This window comes from Schistocerca nitens, chromosome 1 (assembly GCF_023898315.1).
Source record: "Schistocerca nitens isolate TAMUIC-IGC-003100 chromosome 1, iqSchNite1.1, whole genome shotgun sequence".
NCBI lineage: Eukaryota > Metazoa > Arthropoda > Insecta > Orthoptera > Acrididae > Schistocerca > Schistocerca nitens.
In genome coordinates, this window is record NC_064614.1 from 1,124,616,715 (window position 1) to 1,124,641,211 (window position 24,497).

General features: G+C 41.7%; 1 protein-coding gene across 1 annotated transcript in view; it reads left to right on the forward strand.

Annotated features, from left to right (window-relative positions):
• LOC126199248 (DNA polymerase theta-like) overlaps window positions 1–24,497 on the forward strand; it is a 363,755-nt gene that overhangs the window by 255,507 nt on the left and 83,751 nt on the right. Inside the window, exons 16-17 of the mRNA XM_049936047.1 lie at window positions 9,124–9,265; window positions 9,344–11,313. Coding sequence (XP_049792004.1) covers window positions 9,124–9,265; window positions 9,344–11,313 — 2,112 coding nt within the window. The remainder of the gene's footprint in view (window positions 1–9,123; window positions 9,266–9,343; window positions 11,314–24,497) is intronic.

Genomic DNA, 24,497 nt, shown 5'->3' on the forward strand with positions numbered 1-24,497 from the left:
GACCTGGGGTGCCCCATGTTTAAGCTGCAACAGGACACGGCTGCACATGCTTCCACTTCAGGTGAGTGTCGACCTCCAGGGCAGGATGAACTCACACCAGCTGACATCGCCTCTTCCCGTGTCGCGAGTGCCTCGATCTGCCTGGCTGACATCTTATAGTAGTGTGGCCTTATCAGCAAGTGTTGTGCTGACAGCAACAACTCATGACGTCACCCCCTCGGTAGCTTCATTCCCCTTTCTTCCTTCTGCAGTCCTGCCATGCCCGACTCTGGTGGTGAGTCTGGCATGTCTCTTGATTCGGTATTGCAGACACAGTGGGTGTGGTGGTGTTGCTAACACGTCACCACTGTTGCCACGCCCCTTGCCTGCACCCGTCCCTCTTCTCTCATCCATCCTGCCACATCACAACACCTGACCTAGAGTAGCCAAGCTCGCCTCTTGTGGTTGCTGCAGTCTTCAGTTTTTCATTTGGCAACGGTAATTTACTTCTCTGGCTTCCTTGTTTTTGTTTTTCCTTTCCGTGCACCTGGCACGCTTCATTTGGCGTCTTGCTCCTTCCTCTTCGCTCTGTTGAAGACTTAATTGCTGCAACATAAATTCTCCCCACAAAATGTATTATCTTTTCTTCCACAATTAAGTCTTCCTGGTAAATCTTGTTACTGCCATTTTGACTCTAGCGTAGATGGCTTACATTGCCTTGTTTACATTATAAAATATAATACTAGGGACACAACATCTATGTCTAGTACCTCCTGCCGCGGAAGTCAAACACGCGCCAGCCCATAGAGGGCTCCGTGTACGCGGCGGCTCTTCCGCGCAGTGCCTCTCGCGCAACGAGGGCGCCACTGCTACACCACGTGCAGACCGCGGCCAATAGTCGCTCCCTCAAGTTTCGTATATAGGGACCCGCTCTGCCCTAGACCAGTCATTCTGGTACTCGCTCTGGATTGAGTCTCTATCTCGGCAGTACTACGCTCTGGTCGTTGCTCGTTGTTGACATTTGCCTGGCTCTGGTTCAGAGTGGATTTACTGTTGGTGTTTGGGGTTGTGGTTTCTACAAGCCTCCGTTGTTTATCTCTTCCTTGTTGTGTCAGTTGTCATTGGTCTGTCGTCCGACTCGTCCTTGTGTTTACCCAGTGGTGCGTGCTCCACCGCCGGCGGCTTCCCCTCCTGGTGGCTTTGATCGGCAGCCCAAGGCGTTCCCGTGGTTGGTTTTGGTTACTACACTATGAGTGATATTTAATATACAAAATGACACCATTGACCTGTATTACATAAACTGTACATTGACACCCTTTTTGCTACTCTATAAGGGGCTTCATGTTGGATACGTGATGCAGCCCTCTCGATTTCTTGTGCTTGCAGTAACAGTATAGCATACACAGCTGCCCTAACTCTTTCATGACGTGCTCTGCAGGGTTAGACAATGTGTGGAACAACGAGATAAAGTTCGCCTTCATTTTTCTCCACTTTCTTTGTCTGTAGGGTCTGGACTTCAATAGCATTGGGGTGAGGGATACGGCACACTCAGTAAGGTCCACTGTAAAGGCTAAGGAATTTTTTGCAGATCCTTTTCCCCTTGTTTGATAGCTTGTGTGAACAAACCCACACCTTTTGTCCAATATAGAAGTAGATTTTCCATACTTTCTTTTGGTATGTTTTCTGCCTTATTTCGGCAGCGCGCTTTATGTTCTTCAAAGCTATGTCTATGATCTCCTTGTGTCGGAGTTGTCTTTCTTTTGGCCACGCTACCAGTTCTTTGATTCGGTTCGGAGGCTCCATATTTTTCAGTTCTAATACCAGTGGCAACATTGTTGTCACATTCAGCAACTCGTTTAGAATTTCTTGGAATGCCTTTACATGCACATCCCACGTATTGTGATTGCAGTAACAGTATAGCCTACACAGCTGCCCTAACTCTTTCATGACGTGCTCTGCAGGGTTAGACGATGTGTGGAACAACGAGATAAAGTTTGCCTTCATTTTTCTCCCCTTTAACATCTGCAGCCAATGTTGAGACCAGAATTGCAGCCCATTGTCCGAGATTACGTGTTTGACTGGTCTGACCTCTTGCATGAAATCGTTTACAAATGCCGCTGCCACCATTTTTGTCGTGGCTTTCCTCAGTGGAATAAAGCAGACAAATTTTGGTGTTAGTTCCACAGCTATGAGAACATACGCGTAGCCAGACTTCATCCAAGTTATTGGCCCAAACAGGTCCACCACAGCAACTTCTTGCAACCTGTTTGGAATTATCGGGTACATCGGAGCAGTGAAAGATGTGGTGGGTGGCTTGGTCCTTTGACACTCTGATCACCCGCTGTATTCTTTTTAGCATATTATTAAAATATCACGCCTCGTGTAGCTTCTGAAAGCTCTTCCGTGCCCCGAAGTGTCCATAGCTTAGGTGGGTGTACGACACTAGTTTATTGATCATTTCCTCAGGTATTACCACTAGCCATCGCGGGCCTCGGGCCTTCTATGCTCCTGTTTTCTACCCTATAATATCGCTGAATTGCAGCTTGATTTCTGTCCCTCCACTTTTCCTTCACTACTTTGAGTGTGGGATCCTTGTCTTGTCAGTGGCCAACATTCTTTAGTGACATTGTCACAAAGTTTTTGAAGGTGACATTTTTCAGGTACAAAATGCTGAAATTGTTTTTGCTTGGTTCACCGTCTACTCCGTTTCTTAGGCCTACTGGAGCCCAAGAGAGAGTGTCTGCAATCAGGTTCTTTTCCCCTGGTACATACTTGATTGTAAAGTTGTATTCTTGTAGGTAAAGCGCCCAGTGAGATAACCTATGGTAAGCCAACTTTGCCGACATCAGGAATTGTAGTGTCCGATGGTCAGTAAATACCTTTGTGTTCCTTATGTATAAGAAGTATCTAAATTTACTGAACACTCAGACAACTGCCAGCCCCTCGAGTTCTGTGACTGAGTAGTTTCTTTATGCTTGCAAAAGAAACGGGCTTCCAGCTCGACGAAACATCAGCGTCTTCTCCTTGAAACAGAACCGCACCAATGCCGTTTGCCGAACTGTCCGTAATGGGGTAGAAATCATGACTCAAGTCTGGGTGTGCGAGAATAGGTGCATTTACTAATGCCTCCTTCAATCTTTCGAATTTGTCCTGTGCTTGGGCGTCCCAATACCAAATTGTATGCTTTCCTGTTAGCGTGCAGACACATGACGTGGCCAGCATGCTTAAGTTCACAAATTTCTAGAAAAAATTTGCTACTCCTAAGAATCCTCTTAGTTGCCTCTTCATTGTTGGCCTTGAAAATTCAGCAATCGCTTTAATTCCCTCGGGATCGGCTTGTATCCTGTCCACCATAACTATGTGACCTAGAAACTTTATTCTCTTATGCCCAAACTGAGATTTATTTAGGTTCACTGTTATACCAGCTCGTTCAAAACCATCTAATAAACGGTTCAACACCTCATTGTGTTATCCCAGGATTTTTCTTCTATCAGAACATCATCAATGTGTAATGTAATTCTCTCACTTAGGACTTCAGGAAGGATGCTGTTCATGCCTCATATGAACGCTGCTGCAGAAACATTCAGTCCAAATGGAAGCAGTTTAAATTGGTAACAGTTCCCATAACACAAAAATGCGGTATACTGCCTACACCTTGGATGCAACACGATTTGCCAGTAACTGGCTCTCATATCAATGGAGGTTAATACCTTCGCTCCATGAAAATGTTGCAATAATTCTTCTATGTCCTCTGGTCTGTCTGTTTCTGCTTTAATAACCATGTTGATTTGCTGAGAATCCAGCACCAATCTCACTTATTCGTCCTTTTTCGGTTCCACTAAAAGCGGTGAGTTGTACGAACTCATTGGGCGTTCAATTACATCCTGATCGAGCATCTTCACGACCTCTGCCTTCACTTTTTCTTTATGTGCTAATGGAATGGGGTACGGCCTCATGAAAAACTTTTTGTGTTCCCATACTTGGAACTTGTATTCAAAGCCTTTTATCGCACCCGGAGCATCCGAAAATATTCTCTCGTGATTTCTTAAAACCTCTAGCAATCTTAAATGGGCATCCTTTGGCATGTCTCCTACACTGTGCATGCTTTCTTCGATTATTTTTCTGAAAACCCCATCCCTTCGGTGTGCGGATAGCTGTAGGCTTACTCCGCTTATACGGTTTACGAGAATCTTGGGTTCCTGGTACACTCCCAGGTAAGTGAGAATTTGTAGGCAGCTGGATTCAGACTCATCCCTTATGACCCAATTATTGAACTTCAATTCAACAGGGTTACCCTCTCTGTTTAGACACGATACCTCCACCCAAGTCTACAATAGCCTGGTGAGCGTTCATGAAGTCCACCCCTAAAATCACTGCAGTGTTCGTTAAGGGCACAATGAAGAAGTTTTCCTCGAACTCCTTGCCCTGGCATTTGAACATGATTCTAGTTTGCCACTTGACTTCTACACTTTTACTGTATATTGCCCCTTTCACCTTCGTCCCTCGCAACGGCAATGTCGGCCGAGCTTACACCTCCCCACATTTTCGGAATGCAGCCTCACTGACAATCGAGATCGGACTTCCCGTGTTGATTACGCAGTCCAGTGATACCACTTTCACTGAGATGGCAATCCCTGGACTAACGGCTGAAATCCTGTTATCCGTTTTTTCCTGAAGTAATGCTTCCCTAATATCTTCATGACCTATGTAACGTACTTTGCAACTTTCTGTCATTGGGTGTGGGCTAATCCCATCTCCCTCAATCTGAATTGGTCGTAACTGTTGTTTTCCCTCCATTTCTGGTGGTGTTTTTTTTTCCCCCCCCGCCCCCCCAGATCTGCCGCTCTGATTTCCACATCATCGGGAATGGTGTCCCTTTTGTTATCTGCCGGTGCCTGCCCATATTTTTCACTGCCATTTCGTGACGAGTTCGGCCGGTTACTGTAATCGTATTTTCCTCTGTTGCAGTAATTGCGTGCGTCGTGATTGCCATTACGCCATTCGTTAGTATATTTATCATACTTGTTTTTGTATATTTATCATACTTACTTTTGTTCATCCAGTTACCTTTGTACCCGGTCTTGTGCTGCCTCAAACCAATAGGCAGGGAGAAACTCGCGTACCGTCGTGCACGTGTGTGCTACAGCTCTCATTCGCACAGCGGGTTCGGCTTCGAGATGCCCACACATAAATTCTATTTTATATCCATCCAGCCAGTTGGGTGGAAGACAAACTGGTATTGTTCAAGCCAAGCACATGGGTTTATCCCGTTCACCGAGTTGTGTAAGACTTCGAATTTTCGCACAGAGAGAAAGTGTTTGTAGTCAAACCCTTTTGCTTCCCTCCTTTACGAACCTGTGCATGGATTTTTGTGTCCTTCCCGACATTTCCCTATATCCCTACGCTCGCTAGTTTCTTCGTAGTCCTCCTCATGTCTGGAATCACATCCCTCGCTATTGTCTTGTGTGCCTCTGCGCAAGTGGTTTCCCTTTTCGGTTCCGCATGCCAGAAGGTTCTCCATGTAATCCACGCGTTCGCATACCTCGTTTGTAGCATCGTGTTGTCGCCTGTTGACCTCGCATTGACCTTCCTGAAACCTTCTTAATAATAATTTGATTTCTTCTTTATCTACTGCATTCAGCAACGAAGCGTTCTCACTACTTTCTGATACTGTAATATCTGCAACCTTTTCCGCGAGTTTTTCTAACTCTTCTTTCACCTTCTTTATTTCCTCCCTCTTTTACACTTTTACATCTTCTACTTTTCCCTCAAGTTCCACGATTGCCCTAGTTTTTGTTTCTAACTTTTCTTGAGTTGCTTCGGCTGCTTTTATCCAGTTTATCACCTTTTTCTTTTCGCTATTACACCTTTCTGTTAATGTTTGGAGTCCCTTTTCTAATTTTTCTCCCCGTTTTCTCATTTCGACCTGAACTCTTTTTTTGTTCTGTTTCGACAGCACTTAATCTACTACCTACTACTTCAAATTTTTCATTGACATTGTTTATAATGTCCTTTCGAACCTCTTCAAGTAGCGCCTTATTCTCTTCAAATCTCACATTTACTCCTGTCATGATGCCCTCAAGTTTTGAGTTTAATTCCGTATCTACTTCATGCATAAAGCCCTCTAGTTTTGAGTTTAATTTCATATTATTTTCTTCCTGTTTCACCATACTTTCTTTCATCATCCCAACCAACTCTGCCACCCACATGCTGATGAAACCGAGACAATAGCGAGTAGACAAAGTACGTCGGCTAACACAAACCTGAATAATCGGGTTTGTGTTAGCCGACGTACTTTGTCTACTCGCTCTTTGTCTCGGTTTCATCAGCGCTCGTGCTTGGGTCCAAAGTCACGCTACCAGTCGGGCAGATAACCTGCACATTTTCTAAGTTCAGCATTGCCGCAGTGCAATTGAAATCGAGGATAATCCCATTGCTTGTCTCACCCGTGCCTTTCTCCTCTCCGCGGCTGCCTGATTAGTGGCAACTTCCTCTGCTCCTGACCTATTTATCCTCGCACTGCTCCTTGATCGACCACGTGTTTCCATTTTGGATACTGGGATCATACTTTCGCACAAAGTACGTAGTTAATAGAGCTTCGCTCATGGAAAACAAATTTCCTATCTTGACAATGCGAATCATGATGAATTATTTTTCGTAGCCTAGCGCAAGTTATAATTACATGCAACCTAGCACAGTCATCACACGCAGCCTAACACATTTATTGTCACACACAATGTAATTTAAAATTCCCCAAAATACATGAATATAACACACAAAGAAAATTGCCCCCAAAATCACACAAATAAAATCACAAAGCAACGTGTATATGCAACGCAGTATTTGCAACACTGATTTTTCAAAAATTGGAATTGTGACACCTGTGAAAATTTAATCATTTATTAGTACATCCTTGCTATCTCACAGCATCACAAAAGAGTTCCTAATTTGAACGCGATCCTAGGCTAAAGGGTCGCCATTATGAATGATAACTTGCTTTCCGCAAAGCCTTGGCAGGCATGCTCAACTTAAAAATGGCACCTGTATCTTTTATGAAAGATGCCTACGACCATTTGCATGAGCAAATATCACTACAAAATTTCTGATTATTGGTTAACTTTAAGTTGAAAATTTGAATAACTTAACTGGAATGGTAACGGAAATAAGATGTTGCTGTGAGACAAAGAATTTTATATAACAACAACATTTTATTTAATAAAATCATGAAAATAACTCCTTGATCATTCACTTTACTTAATGGTACGGTTACATAAAATGCTGGCCCATCATCAGTGATACAAAAAAATAGCAATTTTATGCAACCTGACTGTATGTCCTAACTAAGATGACTATAGGAGCCATCACACAGAGCGTCTATATTCACCAGAGTTTCAGTAGGGAATGCCTAACCATCTCCCCTGGCAGGGGGTCCACACACGGTGGTTGGAAGGGCTCGGAGAGTCTGCACAGCAGCTATTTGTCAACTTGATAGGGTCTGCTAACGCGCGGGGGAACCTATGTCTCTCTGGTCCAGTGCAGTCGCACTCTACTTGATATAATGGTTGGCTAAACTGCACCTCCACATTCAGAGAACCCACAGCAGACAGCCCACGCATACGTTAGCCGAGGACCCGCACTCACATTTGCAGACTATACTAAGAGTGATAATATAACATAATTCTGGATTAAAATTCCTTGAGTGTCGGAAGGGCACCCAGGTGTGTTTTGAGCATGTGACCCTTGTAACAAGTCATGTAGCAGCTCACATGGAGCTGTTACACTGACAGAATGTATTTTTCCAAAGGGATGAAAAAGCTAGTGGATTGCTGGACCAATTTTATATTCCTCAAAGGAGACTATGTCAAGAAATAAGGTGAGTCGTTAACAAAACCAAAATTTTTTCTTGCTTTTTATGAGACTTACCAAACCACCCTCGTACATACATACATACCGCAAACAATATGTTTCTTGGATAGCCTTTTCTTTGATAGCTTTTTTCTCTTGTTTCTGATGTACTGAATACACAAAACAAATAAATATAGAAACCCCACACAAGTGAAAGTACAGAACTGCACTATCTATCAAATTGTAAACCTGGTTACAACAGCCAGTGGTCTCTCTCTCTCTCTCTCTCTCTCTCTCTCTCTCTCTCTCTCTCTCTCTGTGTGTGTGTGTGTGTGTGTGTGTGTGTGTGTGTGTGTGTGTGTGTGTGTGTGTGTGTGTGTATTTAATGTGTCACAGGACAACTGCCTTTCCCCCAAGTTCTTGGCTCTGTCTGTCCAACATCCAACACCAAAAATGGCAACACACCGAGTATGTGAAGTCCAAGAAAGCACTGTGACTACCACTATGCATATCTCACTGAAATGTCAATCATAAAGTTATTTTATTCACAATGTAAGAAGCTGCAGTTTTAAATTCTCGTTTTAGAGCACAGTTTGTAGTTCATTGATCATGCTCTTCACATTTTTAATCTACTTGAATTCCAAATGAGTGACACCATTGTGAATTTTAAAAATGTGTTGACCTCAAGTTATATCATAGAGTAACATTGTTGACCCCATGCATGGAATATGAAAGCAATAAGCAATCCGTGTGATCCCTATTTTATCACTGCACACTTTACTGTTCAGCAAGTCCCCATACTTTAAAGTCGTAGGTGCTGTTAACCATGAAACACTCGGTCTGGTGACAGCTGGCTTTAAGACGAACTTTATATCTAGCCTTTGTTCATAGGATTGGAATCCTACTACTTGTCATCAGAAAGCTTTTTATCATATACCAAGTGTACAAATTTAATGCCATGCTTTTGGGTAATCAGCCAAATAAAATGGAATAAACACCTTGGCTGAACACCTGAAAGCACACCACTTATCAGATAGGCTGAGAAAACCTGGAAAATAACAAATATATAATCTATTGGCTATCCGACAGTCATTGGTATATCACTGTAGCACTGCTATTTACTCGGACTTGATATAGAATTTGGTAATTTGAAATCATTTGCCTGTGGGTCAGCTTGCAGCCCAAACAGCTTTCCTTATAATTTACGCAGAAAATATTTTCTATCTCATACAAAGTAAGTACTGATTATGTATTCTTTTCAAGTTACATCACTACAGTATTTAATTAATTATTTTACAGTTCAAAAGAATTGGATGGGGAATCATCTTTTGAGACCGCTAAAAGAAATGAAATGAAAAGTGTGTGGATAACTGGTAGACGTGGTCTGACAGAGAGAGAAGCTGCAACATTGCTCATTAAAGAAGCAAGGTTTATGCTCCAGGTAACACAAATAGATAATGGTTAAAAATTAAATATGTGCTGTATTTAATGTACTGATGTGTGTCTTTCCTTTTTGCAGAAAGAACTTGGACTGGCTGATGCAAAATGGGAGATGGTCGGAGACGCTTCAGATTCTTCGGGTTACACTAGCTCTTCTAGTACAAGTTCACATGAACATAGCCATATTTTGGACGAAATTGTGGAGTGCCATGCAACGACGCAAATGACATCTGATGAGAGTGTAAAGATACGTGCAAATGAAAAAAACAAAAACTCTAGTCATTTTTGTGAACCTGTCTCTTTGAGCTCAAATGAAACCAAAAAACAAATTATAAACATCATGGGGAACTCTTTACTAACAGAGAGAAAAGAAATTAGTGATTCGCCTTGTGTTTCCAAATGTGATACTTCAGCTCCTGGACCATTTGAAATACATTATAAAGCACATCAAGATGATCTGAATGACAGCTTACACGAGGGTACTCCAGATAAATGTGTTATAAAAGAGACAGAAAATGCTACAGGACTTTGTGACATGGCTCAGCCCATACCTAAAATGGGCGATGGTTTAGATCTTTCTACTTCTGAAAGGTCCACATTTGAACAAGTTGATGATGCCATTGTTAAAGACCACTCGAAAACTGTAATAGATTCTTCAATTGATGATCTGTCGCACGAGAGACCAACTTCAAGTAGAAACAGCTCTGATTTCTTCGCATCACCTTCTTCTGAAAATAATTACAGGAGTCCCAGCCTGTTTGGGGACAGCTTTTCCATAAATACACAGCTTGAAGATGTTCTAGATTGTAACATCTCACCTGTGAATACCACAAAGGTAGCTGCACATGTCTATAACCTACGGAAAAGAGAATCTGAGAAAACAAATATACCTTTCTCACCTAAACAAGATTCTGCTGACAACTTCTCAATAAATACACAACTTGCAGATGTCCTAGATTGCAAGATATCACCCTTGAATGCTGCAAAGACACCACAACCCCTCTTTAACTTGAAAGAAAGAGGAGACTGCATGAAGACAAATATGCATTCGTCTCCTAAACAAGATTGTGCAAGCAGCCTTATAGTAAACACGCCTCTTCGAGATGTCTTGGATTGTAACATTTCATCTGCTACAGAGACATCTCGGCAAGTATGTAACAGTCAGAGAAGTGGAGAATGTGGGAAAACAACTTTACTTTTGTCTCCGAAACAAAATTTTCCATCGTCAGTGGAACAACATGATGATAAACAGGCTGCTCTGTTAACAGAACACACAAACACAAAATCAGAAACCATAGGATTTGCTGATGATTCAGTTATAACAGATTCTTTTCTTGAAAATGCTTTCAGGACATATCTCCCATTGAATTCAGAAGTAGTGTCACCATCAGATTCTGAAAAAAGTGAAAGCACCTCTAGAAAGAAATCAAAGTTGTCTACAGTGGGATTGAAGACACCAAGTGCAAAACCAATCAAAGATGGAAAGTTAACACTCTCCAAGAAGAAGCGAAAGAATCGTGAGAATGCAACTGATGTGGAGTTGATGAAAAGCTTGGTGAGCCCATCAAAAAAAATAAGACTTTGCACAGGTATAAACAGTGAAAAATCACCTCAGATATTGCTTGCAACTCACAATAATACTCCAGCGAGATTGAGTAATGTATCTTTTGACACTCCAGCTGACCATGTCTCTAAAAACCTCAAGGCAAGAAAACTAAGGTTTAGCAAAGTTACAGTGTTTCACAGCAGCTCAGAAGAGGAAGGAGAAGAAGACGAAGAAAATAATGAGACTAACGTCCTTGCAAGATCATCACAAAAGAGCACAGTACAGTCCTTCTCTTTGCGTAGCAAAATGGTCCCAGTTAGTATGAAATTTAATACACCACGCAAAAGCAGTGCCCAGAATGCTGGTGAGATCAGTAAACTGGGAAGGAAACTGGATGTTGAAAGTGGGCGCGAGAAGCAACTCACCTCTGCTATGAGTGAGGAGAAAGATGGAAAGCAACGGATGGTACAACTTACTCCACCTGTGGACTGTAATTTATCAGGGTGAGGAAGCTTGCTTGTTAATTTGTATGTATGTCATATGATCAGTAAGTTTCTTTAAACTTTGTAGAATTTTATTTTTAATAGATAAAAATGTACCAAGTACAGATCACATTACAGTTGAGACCTTTATGATCAAATTAAATGGCTAAATGTTGAAATTGTATGTGTATGCAGACTTACGTGAAAATAATGTGATTCAGTTAATTCTGTGAGATCAGCTACTGCAGAATGGAAAAGCCTGTTGACATTGTATGTATGGATCAAGTTAATTGGTGTACTTTGGAATCCTCGCAAATAAATTAATTAATGACATCAACTGCAGCTGCACCAGGACTACTTTCGTTACACTATGTTAAAGTCAACAAAGTTTTTGGCATGACTTATAGACAACTGTTGTTCCAGAATTCATAAAAATGCAGTGTGCTCTAGTGTTACATAAGGATCTTGGTGGATGGGGCCTCCTCTCTCTCTTATATAGTCTTAAAGAGTGAAAAGACCATTTACATCATACCATTTTCAGTGCTCATGACCTTTTATGAAGAATATTGCTTGCTCAACTGCACATTTAGCTCTATTTGGTGCCATAGCGAATTAGTGATTAAGTAGTGCTGGCACATAACCAATGGATTTGTATTATCAGTCCATTTTGTGAACACTCACAGCTTGTTAGCCTTAGTGTATTCAGCTTCATGGCATGCTTCTCCACAGAGGAGGAAGGAGGGGGGAGGAGGATTCTCCAAAGATGTTCGAATATACACTGAAGCTCCAAAGAAACTGCTATAGGCATGTGTTTTCAAATACAGAGATATGTAAACAGGCGGAATACGACGCAGAGGTCGGCAATGCCTATATAAGACAACAAGTGTCTGGTGCAGTTGGTAGATTGGCTACTGTTGCTACAATGGCAGGCTATCAAGATTTAAGTGAGTTTGGATGTGATGTTATATTCGGCACATGAGCAATGGGACACAGCATCTCCGAGGTAGCATTGAAATGGGGATTTTCACTTACGATCATTTCACAAGTGTACCGTGAATATCAGGATTCCAGTGAAACATCAAATCTCCGACATTACTGTGGTCAGAAAAAGATTGTGCAAGAACGGGACCAGCAGTGACTGAAGAGAATCGTTCAATGTGATAGAAGTGCAACCTTTCCACTAATTGCTGCAGATTTCAATGCTGGGCTATTGACAAGTGTCAGCATGCAAACATTCAATGTAACATCACCAATATGGGTTTTCAGAGCCGAAGGCCCACTCATGTACCCTTGATGACTGCACGATTCAAAGCTTTACACCTCGCCTGTGCCCATCAACATCAACATTGGATGGAGAAAACCTCATGAATCTATGGACGCTGCATGTTATCAGGGGACTGTTCAAGCTGGTGGAGGCCCTGTAAGGGTGTGGGGCATGTGCAGTTGGAGTGATATTGGACCCCTGATAATCTAGATATGACTCTGACAGGTGACACGTACATAAGCAATCATCCTGTCTGATCACCTGCATCTATTCATGTCCATTGTTCATTCTGATGGACTAGGGCAGTTTCAGCAGGACAATGCTACACCCCACATGTTCAGAATTGCTAAAGAGTGGCTCCAGGAACACTTTTCTGAATTTAAACACTTTCACTGGCCACCAAACTCCCCAGACTTGAACATTACTGAGCATATGTGGGATGCCTTGCAACATGCTGTTCAGAAAGATCTCCACCCTTCATACTTTTATGGATTTAAGGACAGCCCTGCAGGATTCATGGTGACAATTCCCTCCAGAACTACTTCAGACACTAGTCGAGTCCATGCCATGTCGTGTTGCAGCATTTCTGTGCTTGTGGAGGGCCCTACACAAAATTAGACAGATGTACCAGTTTGTTTGGCTCCTCAGTACACTGACTGTAATTAACTTTGGCAGATCAATGATCAGTAAATATACACCAGGTTTCAGTAGAGTCAAGTTTTGTTTTATGCTCACATACATGGTGTGCATAAGACCCAAGTCGTGTGGGTATCACAGTTAGTAGAGCCCTTACCTATGAAATGCAAAGGTCCTGGGTTCAAGTCCAAGTCCAGCAAACAATTTTAATCTGCTTGGAAGCTTCATATCAGCACACCCTCCCCTGCAGAGTGAAACATTCGTTCTGGATAATGTGTATCATTTCTTGTTGTTATCTATTGGACATGTGAGGTAAATTGACGGAAGTGGAAAATGTAAGTTATTTCACATATCTATAATAATCTTGAACAATATTAGGAAAAGGATAAATCACCACAAAGCTGACCCATTGAGCTGAAGACAGGCACAGCAAAGTGACTGACACACAGTATAACTTTCAGCCAAAGCCTTCTTCAGTGAAAACACACACACACACACACACACACACACACACACACACACACACACGAGTGCAACCACCAGCAGCTCCAACCAGAATTGGAGCTGCTGGTTGTGGTGGTTATGTTCTCATGGAGTGTGCTTGCTTGTGTTAATATATATATGTAATAGAGGGAAACATTCCACGTAGGAAAAATATCTAAAAACAAAGATGATGTGACTTACCAAATGAAAGTGCTGGCAGGTTGACAGACACACAAACATACACACAAAATTCAAGCTTTCGCAACAAACTGTTGCCTCATCAGGAAAGAGGGAAGGAGAGGGAAAGACGAAAGGATGTGGGTTTTAAGGGAGCGGGTAAGGAGTCATTCCAATCCCGGGAGCGGAAAGACTTACCTTAGGGGGAAAAAAGGACAGGTATACACTCGCACACACACACATATCCATCCACACATATACAGACACAAGCAGACATATTTAAAGACAAAGAGTTTGGGCAGAGATGTCTGTCGAGGCAGAAGTGCTGAGGCAAAGATGTTGTTGAATGACAGGTGAGGTATGAATGGCGGCAACTTGAAATTAGCGGAGATGGAGGCCTGGTGGATAACTAGAAGAGAGGATATATTGAAGAGCAAGTTCCCATCTCCGGAGTTCGGATAGGTTGGTGTTAGTGGGAAGTATCCAGATAACCCGGACGGTGTAACACTGCGCCAAGATGTGCTGGCCGTGCACCAAGGCATGTTTAGCCACAGGGTGATCCTCATTACCAACAAACACTGTCTGCCTGTGTCCATTCATGCGAATGGACAGTTTGTTGCTGGTCATTCCCACATAGAATGCATCACAGTGTAGGCAGGTCAGTTGGTAGATCACGTGGGTGCTTTCACATGTGGCTCTGCCTTTGATCGTGTACACCTTCCGGGTTACAGGACTGGAGTAGGTGGTGGTGGGAGGGTGCATGGGACAGGTTTTACACCGGGGGCGGTTACAAGGGTAGGAGCCAGAGGGTAGGGAAGGTGGCTTGGGTATTTCATAGGGATGAACTAAGAGGTTACGAAGGTTAGGTGGACGGCGGAAAGACACTCTTTGTGGAGTGGGGAGGATTTCATGAAGGATGGATCTCATTTCAGGGCAGGATTTGAGGAAGTCGTATCCCTGCTGGAGGGCCACATTCAGAATCTGATCCAGTCCCGGAAAGTATCCTGTCACAAGTGGGGCACTTTTGTGGTTCTTCTGTGGGAGGTTCTGGGTTTGAGAGGATGAGGAAGTGGCTCTGGTTATTTGCTTCTGTACCAGGTCGGGAGGGTAGTTGCGGGATGCGAAAGCTGTTGTCAGGTTGTTGGTGTAATGCTTCAGGGATTCCGGACTGGAGCAGATTCGTTTGCCACGAAGACCTAGGCTGTAGGGAAGGGACCGTTTGATGTGGAATGGGTGGCAGCTGTCGTAATGGAGGTACTGTTGCTTGTTGGTGGGTTTGATGTGGACGGACGTGTGAAGCTGGCCATTGGACAGGTGGAGGTCAACATCAAGGAAAGTGGCATGGGATTTGGAGTAGGACCAGGTGAATCTGATGGAACCAAAGGAGTTGAGGTTGGAGAGGAAATTCTGGAGTTCTTCTTCACTGTGAGTCCAGATCATGAAGATGTCATCAATAAATCTGTACCAAACTTTGGGTTGGCAGGCCTGGGTAACCAAGAAGGCTTCCTCTAAGCGACCCATGAATAGGTTGGCGTACGAAGGGGCCATCCTGGTACCCATGGCTGTTCCCTTTAATTGTTGGTATGTCTGGTCTTCAAAAGTGAAGAAGTTGTGGGTCAGGATGAAGCTGGCTAAGGTAATGAGGAAAGAGGTTTTAGGTAGGGTGGCAGGTGATCGGCGTGAAAGGAAGTGCTCCATCGCAGCGAGGCCCTGGACGTGCGGGATATTTGTGTATAAGGAAGTGGCATCAATGGTTACGAGGATGGTTTCTGGGGGTAACGGATTGGGTAAGGATTCCAGGCGTTCGAGAAAGTGGTTGGTGTCTTTGATGAAGGATGGGAGACTGCATGTAATGGGTTGAAGGTGTTGATCTACGTAGGCAGAGATACGTTCTGTGGGGGCTTGGTAACCAGCTACAATGGGGCGGCCGGGATGATTGGGTTTGTGAATTTTAGGAAGAAGGTAGAAGGTAGGGGTGCGGGTTGTCGGTGGGGTCAGGAGGTTGATGGAGTCAGGTGAAAGGTTTTGTAGGGGGCCTAAGGTTCTGAGGATTCCTTGAAGCTCCGCCTGGACATCAGGAATGGGATTACCTTGGCAAACTTTGTATGTGGTGTTGTCTGAAAGCTGACGCAGTCCCTCAGCCACATACTCCCGACGATCAAGTACCACAGTCGTGGAACCCTTGTCCGCCGGAAGAATGACGATGGACCGGTCAGCCTTCAGATCACAGATAGCCTGGGCTTCAGCAGTGGTGATGTTGGGAGTAGGATTAAGGTTTTTTAAGAAGGATTGAGAGGCAAGGCTGGAAGTCAGAAATTCCTGGAAGGTTTGGAGAGGGTGATTTTGAGGAAGAGGAGGTGGGTCCCGCTGTGACGGAGGACGGAACTGTTCCAGGCAGGGTTCAATTTGGATAGTGTCTTGGGGAGTTGGATCATTAGGGGTAGGATTAGGATCATTTTTCTTCGTGGCAAAGTGATACTTCCAGCAGAGAGTACGAGTGTAGGACAGTAAATCTTTGACCAGGGCTGTTTGGTTGAATCTGGGAGTGGGGCTGAAGGTGAGGCCTCTGGATAGGACAGAGGTTTCGGATTGGGAGAGAGGTTTGGAGGAAAGGTTAACTACTGAATTAGGGTGTTGTGGTACCAGATTGTGTTGATTGGAATTTTGAGGTTTTGGAGGGAGTGGAGCTGGAAGTGGGAGATTGAGTAGATGGGAGAGACTGGGTTTGTGTGCAATGAGAGGTGGTTGAGATTTGCTGGAAAGGTTGTGAAGGGTGAGTGAGTTGCCTTTCCGGAGGTGGGAAACCAGGAGATTGGATAGTTTTTTGAGGTGAAGGGTGGCATGCTGCGCTAATTTGCGGTTGGCCTGTAGGAGGATGCTCTGAATAGCCGGTGTGGATGTGGGAGAGGAAAGATTGAGGACTTTTATTAAGGATAGGAGTTGACGGGTGTGTTCATTGGCTGAGTTGATGTGTAGGTGAAGGATTAGGTGGGTGAGGGCAATGGATTGTTCAGTTTGGAACTGGTATAGGGACTGATGGAAAGAAGGGTTGCAGCCAGAGATGGGAACTGTAAGTGTGAGGCTTTGGGGGTTATGCCAAATGTCAGACAAGCCTGGGAAAATAAAATATGCAAGCGTAATCTGGCTAGGGTGAAGGCATGTTTGCGGAGGGAATGTAAATAAAACTTAATGGGGTCGTTGTGGGGGTGTTGTGAGGGTGACATGGTATTGAAGGTGGAAAGTTTAACATGAGGTTGAAATGAAAATGAAAGCTAAAAATGTATGGGGAGAGATAAAGGTGAACTTGAAAGCAACTGGAGATCTGGTATGAGAAAAGGCGAAAAAGTGTTGGTTAAGTTGATCCTGTGGTGTACTTGGGTTGGTAGACAGCGATGTGCATAAAGGTTAGGTGGTTGTGTTGCTGCTAAAACACGTTAAAGGACGGAGAAATTCGGGAAAATTTCGAAAAAACGTATTAAAAGGAGTGGTGTTGTGGTGAAAGATTACGAAAATGGGGCTAAAAATTGTCTGACGAAGAAATAATGACGTTAAGACCTGTGGGGAGCGGCTAAAATGATCAGTGATGTGCAAAAAACGGAAGTGGAAATAAAGTGAAAGTTATTAGAACTGGCCGAAATGGTTGTTTAATAAGTGAAAGCAGCTGTTATTGAACTAGAAACGGTGGATTTTATAGCAGCGGTAGTGTTGAAAGCGGAAAATAAAATTTTTTTGGTTATGGTTTTAAACAACCATTTCGGCCAGTTCTAATAACTTTCACTTTATTTCCACTTTGTGCTTTTCTTTGTGCCTGTCTCCAAATCAGTGGATCCTCTTTACATTGAGTAATGATACATCCTTTTTCCAAATATTGTTGTTATTCCAACTTGGAGTTCCCATTGGATAGTAATTTTTAGGTTACTTATATTAAGGAATATTGTAGTGCCCTGACAGGATGTGATCATAGTAATAATCATATGGGTAATACTTTCTCCAGAGGCTTTAGATGTAAACTGTTGTTGTTAGGAATTCTGCTACTGCTCAAGTGTGTATCACAGCTAGATTTATTCAGAAGCAATATGTGAGAACAGTTTGAGTACTTATAATACTTTAATAATTTTAAGAGTAAAGTTGACTGACATCATGCAGTTGAGGTACTGAGCACACAAACTCTTATTAATTTGTCTATCAAACACTCAACATTTCAACTACGTGGTGAGCATTTACCCACACTCAAATTATTTCTAACCATTTAGCACTTTTCAGGATTTTATGATCTATTAGTATTGTTTTGTCCTAATGCATTTGCCAGTGGTCAATTTGTTGTACAATATTATTTTTGTTATTTGTTGATTCACCATTTTAGGTATGGTTTTGATGAATAGGTTAATAATTTTCTCCAAGAACTCTGTGAACTGTTCTTCAGGAGTTCAGCACAACTGCCTACTGTAATTGGTGACAGAGCAATGACTGCAGTTCTAGGTACTGTGGACACTTCCACAGTTTGCTTTGGGATAACACTAGTGTCCAATATTACTGTTGGTATTATGTGCACTGAGTTCTGTTTCCTCATGGCCTCTACCACATTTGACAAATCGCTGTACTCTATTTAGACACTTCTCATTGCAGGACGCTTGTGAATTATGGGGGGTTGAGTATAGTGATGTCCTTGAGGAAGGTGACTTGCTTTGTATTGTTAATGAGACATTTTATCTTTCATGGTGTATAACCTGAATGAATATGCTCTTCATATTATGGCATTATCTTCCCACAAACTGATTTCACTGTTGCTGTAGCTGCTATGTAGATGGCTATCTATACTTGGTATAGAATTTCACAGGTTTTTCATCATCTACTGTGCTTAAGCTGTGGTATTTCTAATATTCTTTGGTAGTTATTGTTTGTTATTCATAATGGACTTTTATGTTATTCAAAGTGCAGCAGCCTTCCTGGTATTATTAGTGACGTGATTGTTTTGTATAATTTGAGCAATGTCTTCTCGGATTTTATTCAGTGTTGGTTTTGGTATAAGGGTGCTTATTACAGTAATGTGTCGCTTGTAACTCTCATGTTCTATTCGGTACCATAGCTGATTAGTGACTAAGTAATGCTGGTACATAATGAATGCATTTGTGTTATCAGTCCATTTTGTGAACACTTACAGCTTGTCAGCCTTTAGTGTATGCCACTGAATTACAATTGACTGTGATTCAGCCAAACAGTTGCAGTTTGTGACTGAGCATGAATTGGAGATGCTGAGGACACTTTCCTTGTGATGGTAGTGGATTAATGTGATCAAATGGGAGGCCATCAGGAATCCTTTCCATCAATGCCACCTTATCTGCTGTCATCCTCAGTGGCAGTTCCAGAGTTGCCCTGACAATCCGCAGCAGTATTCTTTTCGGGCTTTTTATACTTTCTCCAATTTAGTAGTTATTTATTTTACACACTCTACCTGCTGCAATGTCTCCACTGTTCATCCATTACCCTAGGACCCATTGTTTTGCAGAAAATCCTGCATTCAAGCTTCTTGGCTTGTCTGCCATCCTTTCCTGTCATTCTCAGACATTCATTTGTATACAGACATTTGGGTTTGAGCATTGTGTTACAGTGCTTGAATTCAATTTTTCTTGAGATTCCATTTTCTTGTATAGGTCATGTGTCCTACAAAAAATGTTGCCACCTTCTCTAACCTGCTGCCGCTAGCTTCTTTTTTGCAAGTTCTTGTCTGCACTATCTCACCAAGGTATCTGAAATTTTCCACCTTTTTCTATTTTACAGGTTGTGTCATTAGGTGACAAGGTGCTGTTTACATGTTGGTTATGTACTCTGTTTTCTCAACAGAAATTTGAAGGCCAGCTTTTTCAGCCTGTTCCTTCAGCATGTTTATCTGTTCCACAGCTGTAGACTCTAGTACCGTTCTTTGATTTTCCCATGTGAACTTTGTTCACTTGCCCTTTCTTAGCTAACTCCTTTTCCCCGTCTCTAACATGCAGCTGAAGAGAACTTGGGTCAGTGCGTCACCCTGTTGGACTTAAGTTATAATTAAAAACTCTTTGGAAAATTCTCCCTTAAATTTTATTTTTGAACATGTCTGTGTTAGAGTTTGCTTGATAATTTCCACTGTTGTAGAGTCCACTCCAAACACTATCAACCTGTCAGACAATATTTTATCATTGACTGAACCATAATCTTTCTTAAAGATGGCAAAGACCACTACCAGATCGTTAGAGACATAGTTTTCTAATACTCTTTTCAGGCTCAAATCTGCTGAATTATGATGCCCCTTTCCCAAATCCATCTTCATATTTGCCAAGTTAATGATCTACTCATTGAACCAGTCTAGCCTGCAGTGCTTTGGAGAGTACCTTGTATGTTTGTGGTACAATAGAAATGTCCTGATATCTGATGTCAGTTCTTTCACCCTTTTTGTATAGAGAGTGAATCAGTGCTGTGTTTTGTGTTCTCCAGTTATTATTCCAGTTTTCTAGACCATTTCTGTCCCTCGATTTAGAATGTTAATGGTGATTTCTCCTCCAATTTTTAACATTTCTGCTGTGATTGAGTCTTCCCCAGAGGCTTTGTTGTTGATCAGTTCTGCGACAACCTTATAAAATTTGAAAGGAATAGGATGTGTTGAATTGATGTTTCTTTGCACTGGAGATATTCTCAGCCACCTGTCTCTGGGTTCTTCACCATTAATCAGTGTCATGAAGTACTTGGCTTGGATCTCACAGTTTCCTTTATTCTTCAGTTCCACATTACCATTGTTTCTGTTGAAGTTCAAATTAGGTGGCTGATAGCCACTTGCATTCTGCTTTAAGGCCCTTTAAAAGTCCCTGCTGTTGTTTCTTTTAAATTCTGACGCAATGGTCTCAGTTTCTTCTATGAATTAGGCTCTTTTTGCTTTACAGAGACTTTTGCAGCCTACTTTCATAATTTTTTATGCTCTGAGTGTTTATCGTTTGTTTTGTCAGTATATCATGATACATAGGTTATTGCTCTTTGGTTGAATGCCTTGTCACAGTCTTCAGTCCACCTCAAATGTTTATGCCCCCTTTGTAAGGATGCCACATCTTTTTGCAGCATGCGCCATATTTTTATAGATATCCTGCTAGGTTTCTATTTTTCCTTGCTGTAACAGCTCTTGAAAATTGGTTTGTTTTGCTTTAGCTTTTCAGGATCAGTAATTATGATTTTACCCTGATGAAGTTTTTTCTTATTTCATGCAAGAAATCTGATCTTTACTTGGATCTGAGTCAGAATTGGCTATTTTCCTTACTTCTACATGTATATCTTTTGTAATAATTACATTATTATTATTATTATTATTATTATTATTATTATTATTATTATTATTATTATTTATATCCCATGAGTGATTTTCTTGATATCTTGCTCCTGAATATAATTAAGCTACTGAAGATGTCTCTTTGATACTGCAGTTCTCAACAATAATGACTTATGTTGTAAGTAAATTAGCATTCTGAACTGGTAGAACGAATACAAAGACAGTGCATATCTGTACAATACCGATAATCATTTCAAGTATAATAATTATTCCTGTCACGTGATATGAAGATCTAAGAAAACTGGGCATGTGAGTAAAACTTTGGAGCTTGTTGCAGAAAGCTGTGGTTCTTCCAACAGCAATAACAGTGAGGAAATCAGTGCAACCCATGGATCAGAAGTGAAAATATTGTGTCCCTGTTCCCAGTATCTTGTCCATTACTTATGTTATCATTTGCTATGTTAAATAATAATAAAGAATAAAATAAGTCAATATTATTATTAACGACAATAATAATAATAATAATAATAATAGCATGCTGTTGCTTCGTTGTCATTGTTGATGCGGTCTTCAGTTCGAAGACAGATTTGTTGCAGCTCTCCACACTAGTATATCCTTTACAAATCCCTCCATCTCTTTAATCTCTTTATAAATGCTGCGACATACATTCATTGCTTACTGTAGTCAAGTGTTTTATGCCCCCTCACACACACACACACACACACACACACACACACACACACACGGACTTACCACCTTTACCAAATTAACTTTTCCTTGAAACTTCCTGACAGATTAAAATTGTGTGCCAGACCTGGAACATTTGCCTTTCATGGGCAAGTTCTCTACTGACTTAGTTGTATAATGTGATTTGTGACCAATCCTGAAAGCTATATTTCCAATAGCTCTTCTCTCTGCTACCTTCTAAACTTAAAAGAAATTTTTAACTTTCAGCTTTCTTAGCCAATTGTTTCCAGAATGAACTTTCTTTCTGCAGTGGAGTGTGTGCTGATCTGAAACTTCCTCGGAGATTTGAATGATGTGCCGGACTGGGAATATAACCTGGGAGCTTTACATGTTCCTAGCAAGAGTTCTATTGACTGAGGTACCCATACATCACCCTCACAGTTCTACTTCCGCAGATACATCTTGCATATATTCCAAACTTTACAGAAGTTCTACTGTGTATCTTGCAGGACTAACAGACATGGAAGAAAGAATACAGCAAGAAATTGTGTAGCTGCAAATTTTGTGTAGCTGGAATTTTTTCCAGAACGGATGGGAGGGGTAGAGCTGTGAGACCAGGTTGTGAGAGCTGTTTGGATAACTCAGCTGTAGAGTACTTTCCTGCAAAAGGCAAAGGCCTCATGTTTGAGTCTCAGTGTGGCACACAATTTTATTCAGATTTCAAATCTGGTCACACTCTGCTGCAGAGTGAAAATTCAATCTGCAAACTTTCCTTGATGTTTCAGAATGTGTCCAATCAACCTGTCCCTTCTTTTAGTCAAATTGTGCCATAAATTTCTTTACTTCCCAGTTTGATTCATTCCTCTTCATTATGTATCCAATCTCTGTATCTAATCTTCAGCAGTCTTCCGTAGAAGCACATATCCAAAAATTCTGTTCTCTTCTTATTCAATGATGATGATGATGATGATGTATAAAAAATGAGAAACATGGAAATATGCTGGAAACAATTAACACTATGAATTATTCAAGCTATAAAGAAAAGAAACAACAAGCATAATAAGGAATGTTAAAAGTTGTTTTTTGTAAAAAAGCTAAAAATGGATATTCAAGATGATTTCATTAACAAAAAAAACATGAAATTCCTAACAGGCCTTCAAGAACTACATAAAGGGCTATCACAAGCCCAGTGTTGGCTTCAAAGGTGTAAAATTGGACTTAACAATACACAGAAGTGTGAAATACCCAAGTCAGTGGGGAAGACTCCAGAACTGGTGAACTTTTAAAATGTTCAAAAGCAAAAACCAATCAATATTTACAAATAATCTTTAAAGAAATCTGGAAAGCAGAAAAGATCCCAGGAGGATGTAGTATGACCCAAATGCACCCTTTGTGCAGGAAGGTTCACAAGCAAGATGTTGACATCTACAGAGCTATATCTCTCTTATCAGTGGCTTATAAAATATTCTCAACAATATTCATAACAGGATGTGATCTATATGTGTCAATCAACTGGGTGTATATCGAGGTGGGTCCAGAGACGGTAAAGCCTGCGGTAACAGACTTTCAGTCTGAAGCCCATAATTAATAATAGATTAATGAACTCTAGTGACATAGTCTTAATATTTATTGATTTTTTTTAAATGGCTCTGTTGGTGGAGAAACCTTAGATAAAGTCATCCATGTATTTGGAGTTAAATCTAAATTGACAAATTTAGTCCATGAAATCATCAAAGAGACAATCCCTAAAGTAAAATCCTGACCTTTTAAAATAAATGCAATGATGTAGACAAGTTGATGGTTTACTTCCATGCCTTTTCAGCTGTATCATGCGACTAAATCTCTGAATTTGGAAATAAAAAGAAGACAAAATATTGCCACTCATGCAGACAAGAAAGAATAAAACAATTGCAATAAATAGCCTGTCTTTTGCAGATGATTTGGCATATTTTCTGAAAGCCCCAGAAATACAGCAATGGTAGTCAGTCTCATGGAGGAGATGGCCGACATGTCAGGATTAAGAATCTCTGTAAATAAAACAACATGTAACAAATACACTGCTGGAAAAAAAATGCGACATCCTCAAGGACTGTGTTCAGTGGCACTAGGGTATAATTTGTGCAAACTGATCGGTCATAGTGTTAGTGATTCCATTTGTCACAGTCATTGGCTATCAGATGTTACTCACCAGGCCTTTTTGTTCACATTCTGTTTCGATTTTGCAAGCAGTAATTGTGCCGAGTTTAGAAGTGAACAGTGTTTGAAACATTTATTCTATGGTACAAGCGTGCCCCCACCATTGAGTATGTACTCCTGTTGAACACCTTCAGGCTTCTGGGGCTCACATTGTGGGCCTGCAGGAAACTGAATGGTCTGCACATCCGCATGGTACAGATGCATGCCAAGACTGAAGTATTGTGCAAACAGTGATGCCCGACTGAGCATTAACCAGGAAGGAAATCTGAGCACTTGTTGCACCTGCTGTATCATCAGAGACCACTGGGAATTGTCTGCTTTGCAGCAGGCATAAGGTCACGCATGCCTCTGGCCGGGTTACCACTGACACTACAACACTGCCTAGCATGGCTACTCTTATGTCGTGAAACAGTTGACTGGGGATTGGAATGGCATTCTGTTGTCTTCAGTGATAGAGCAGGTTTTCTCTGTATG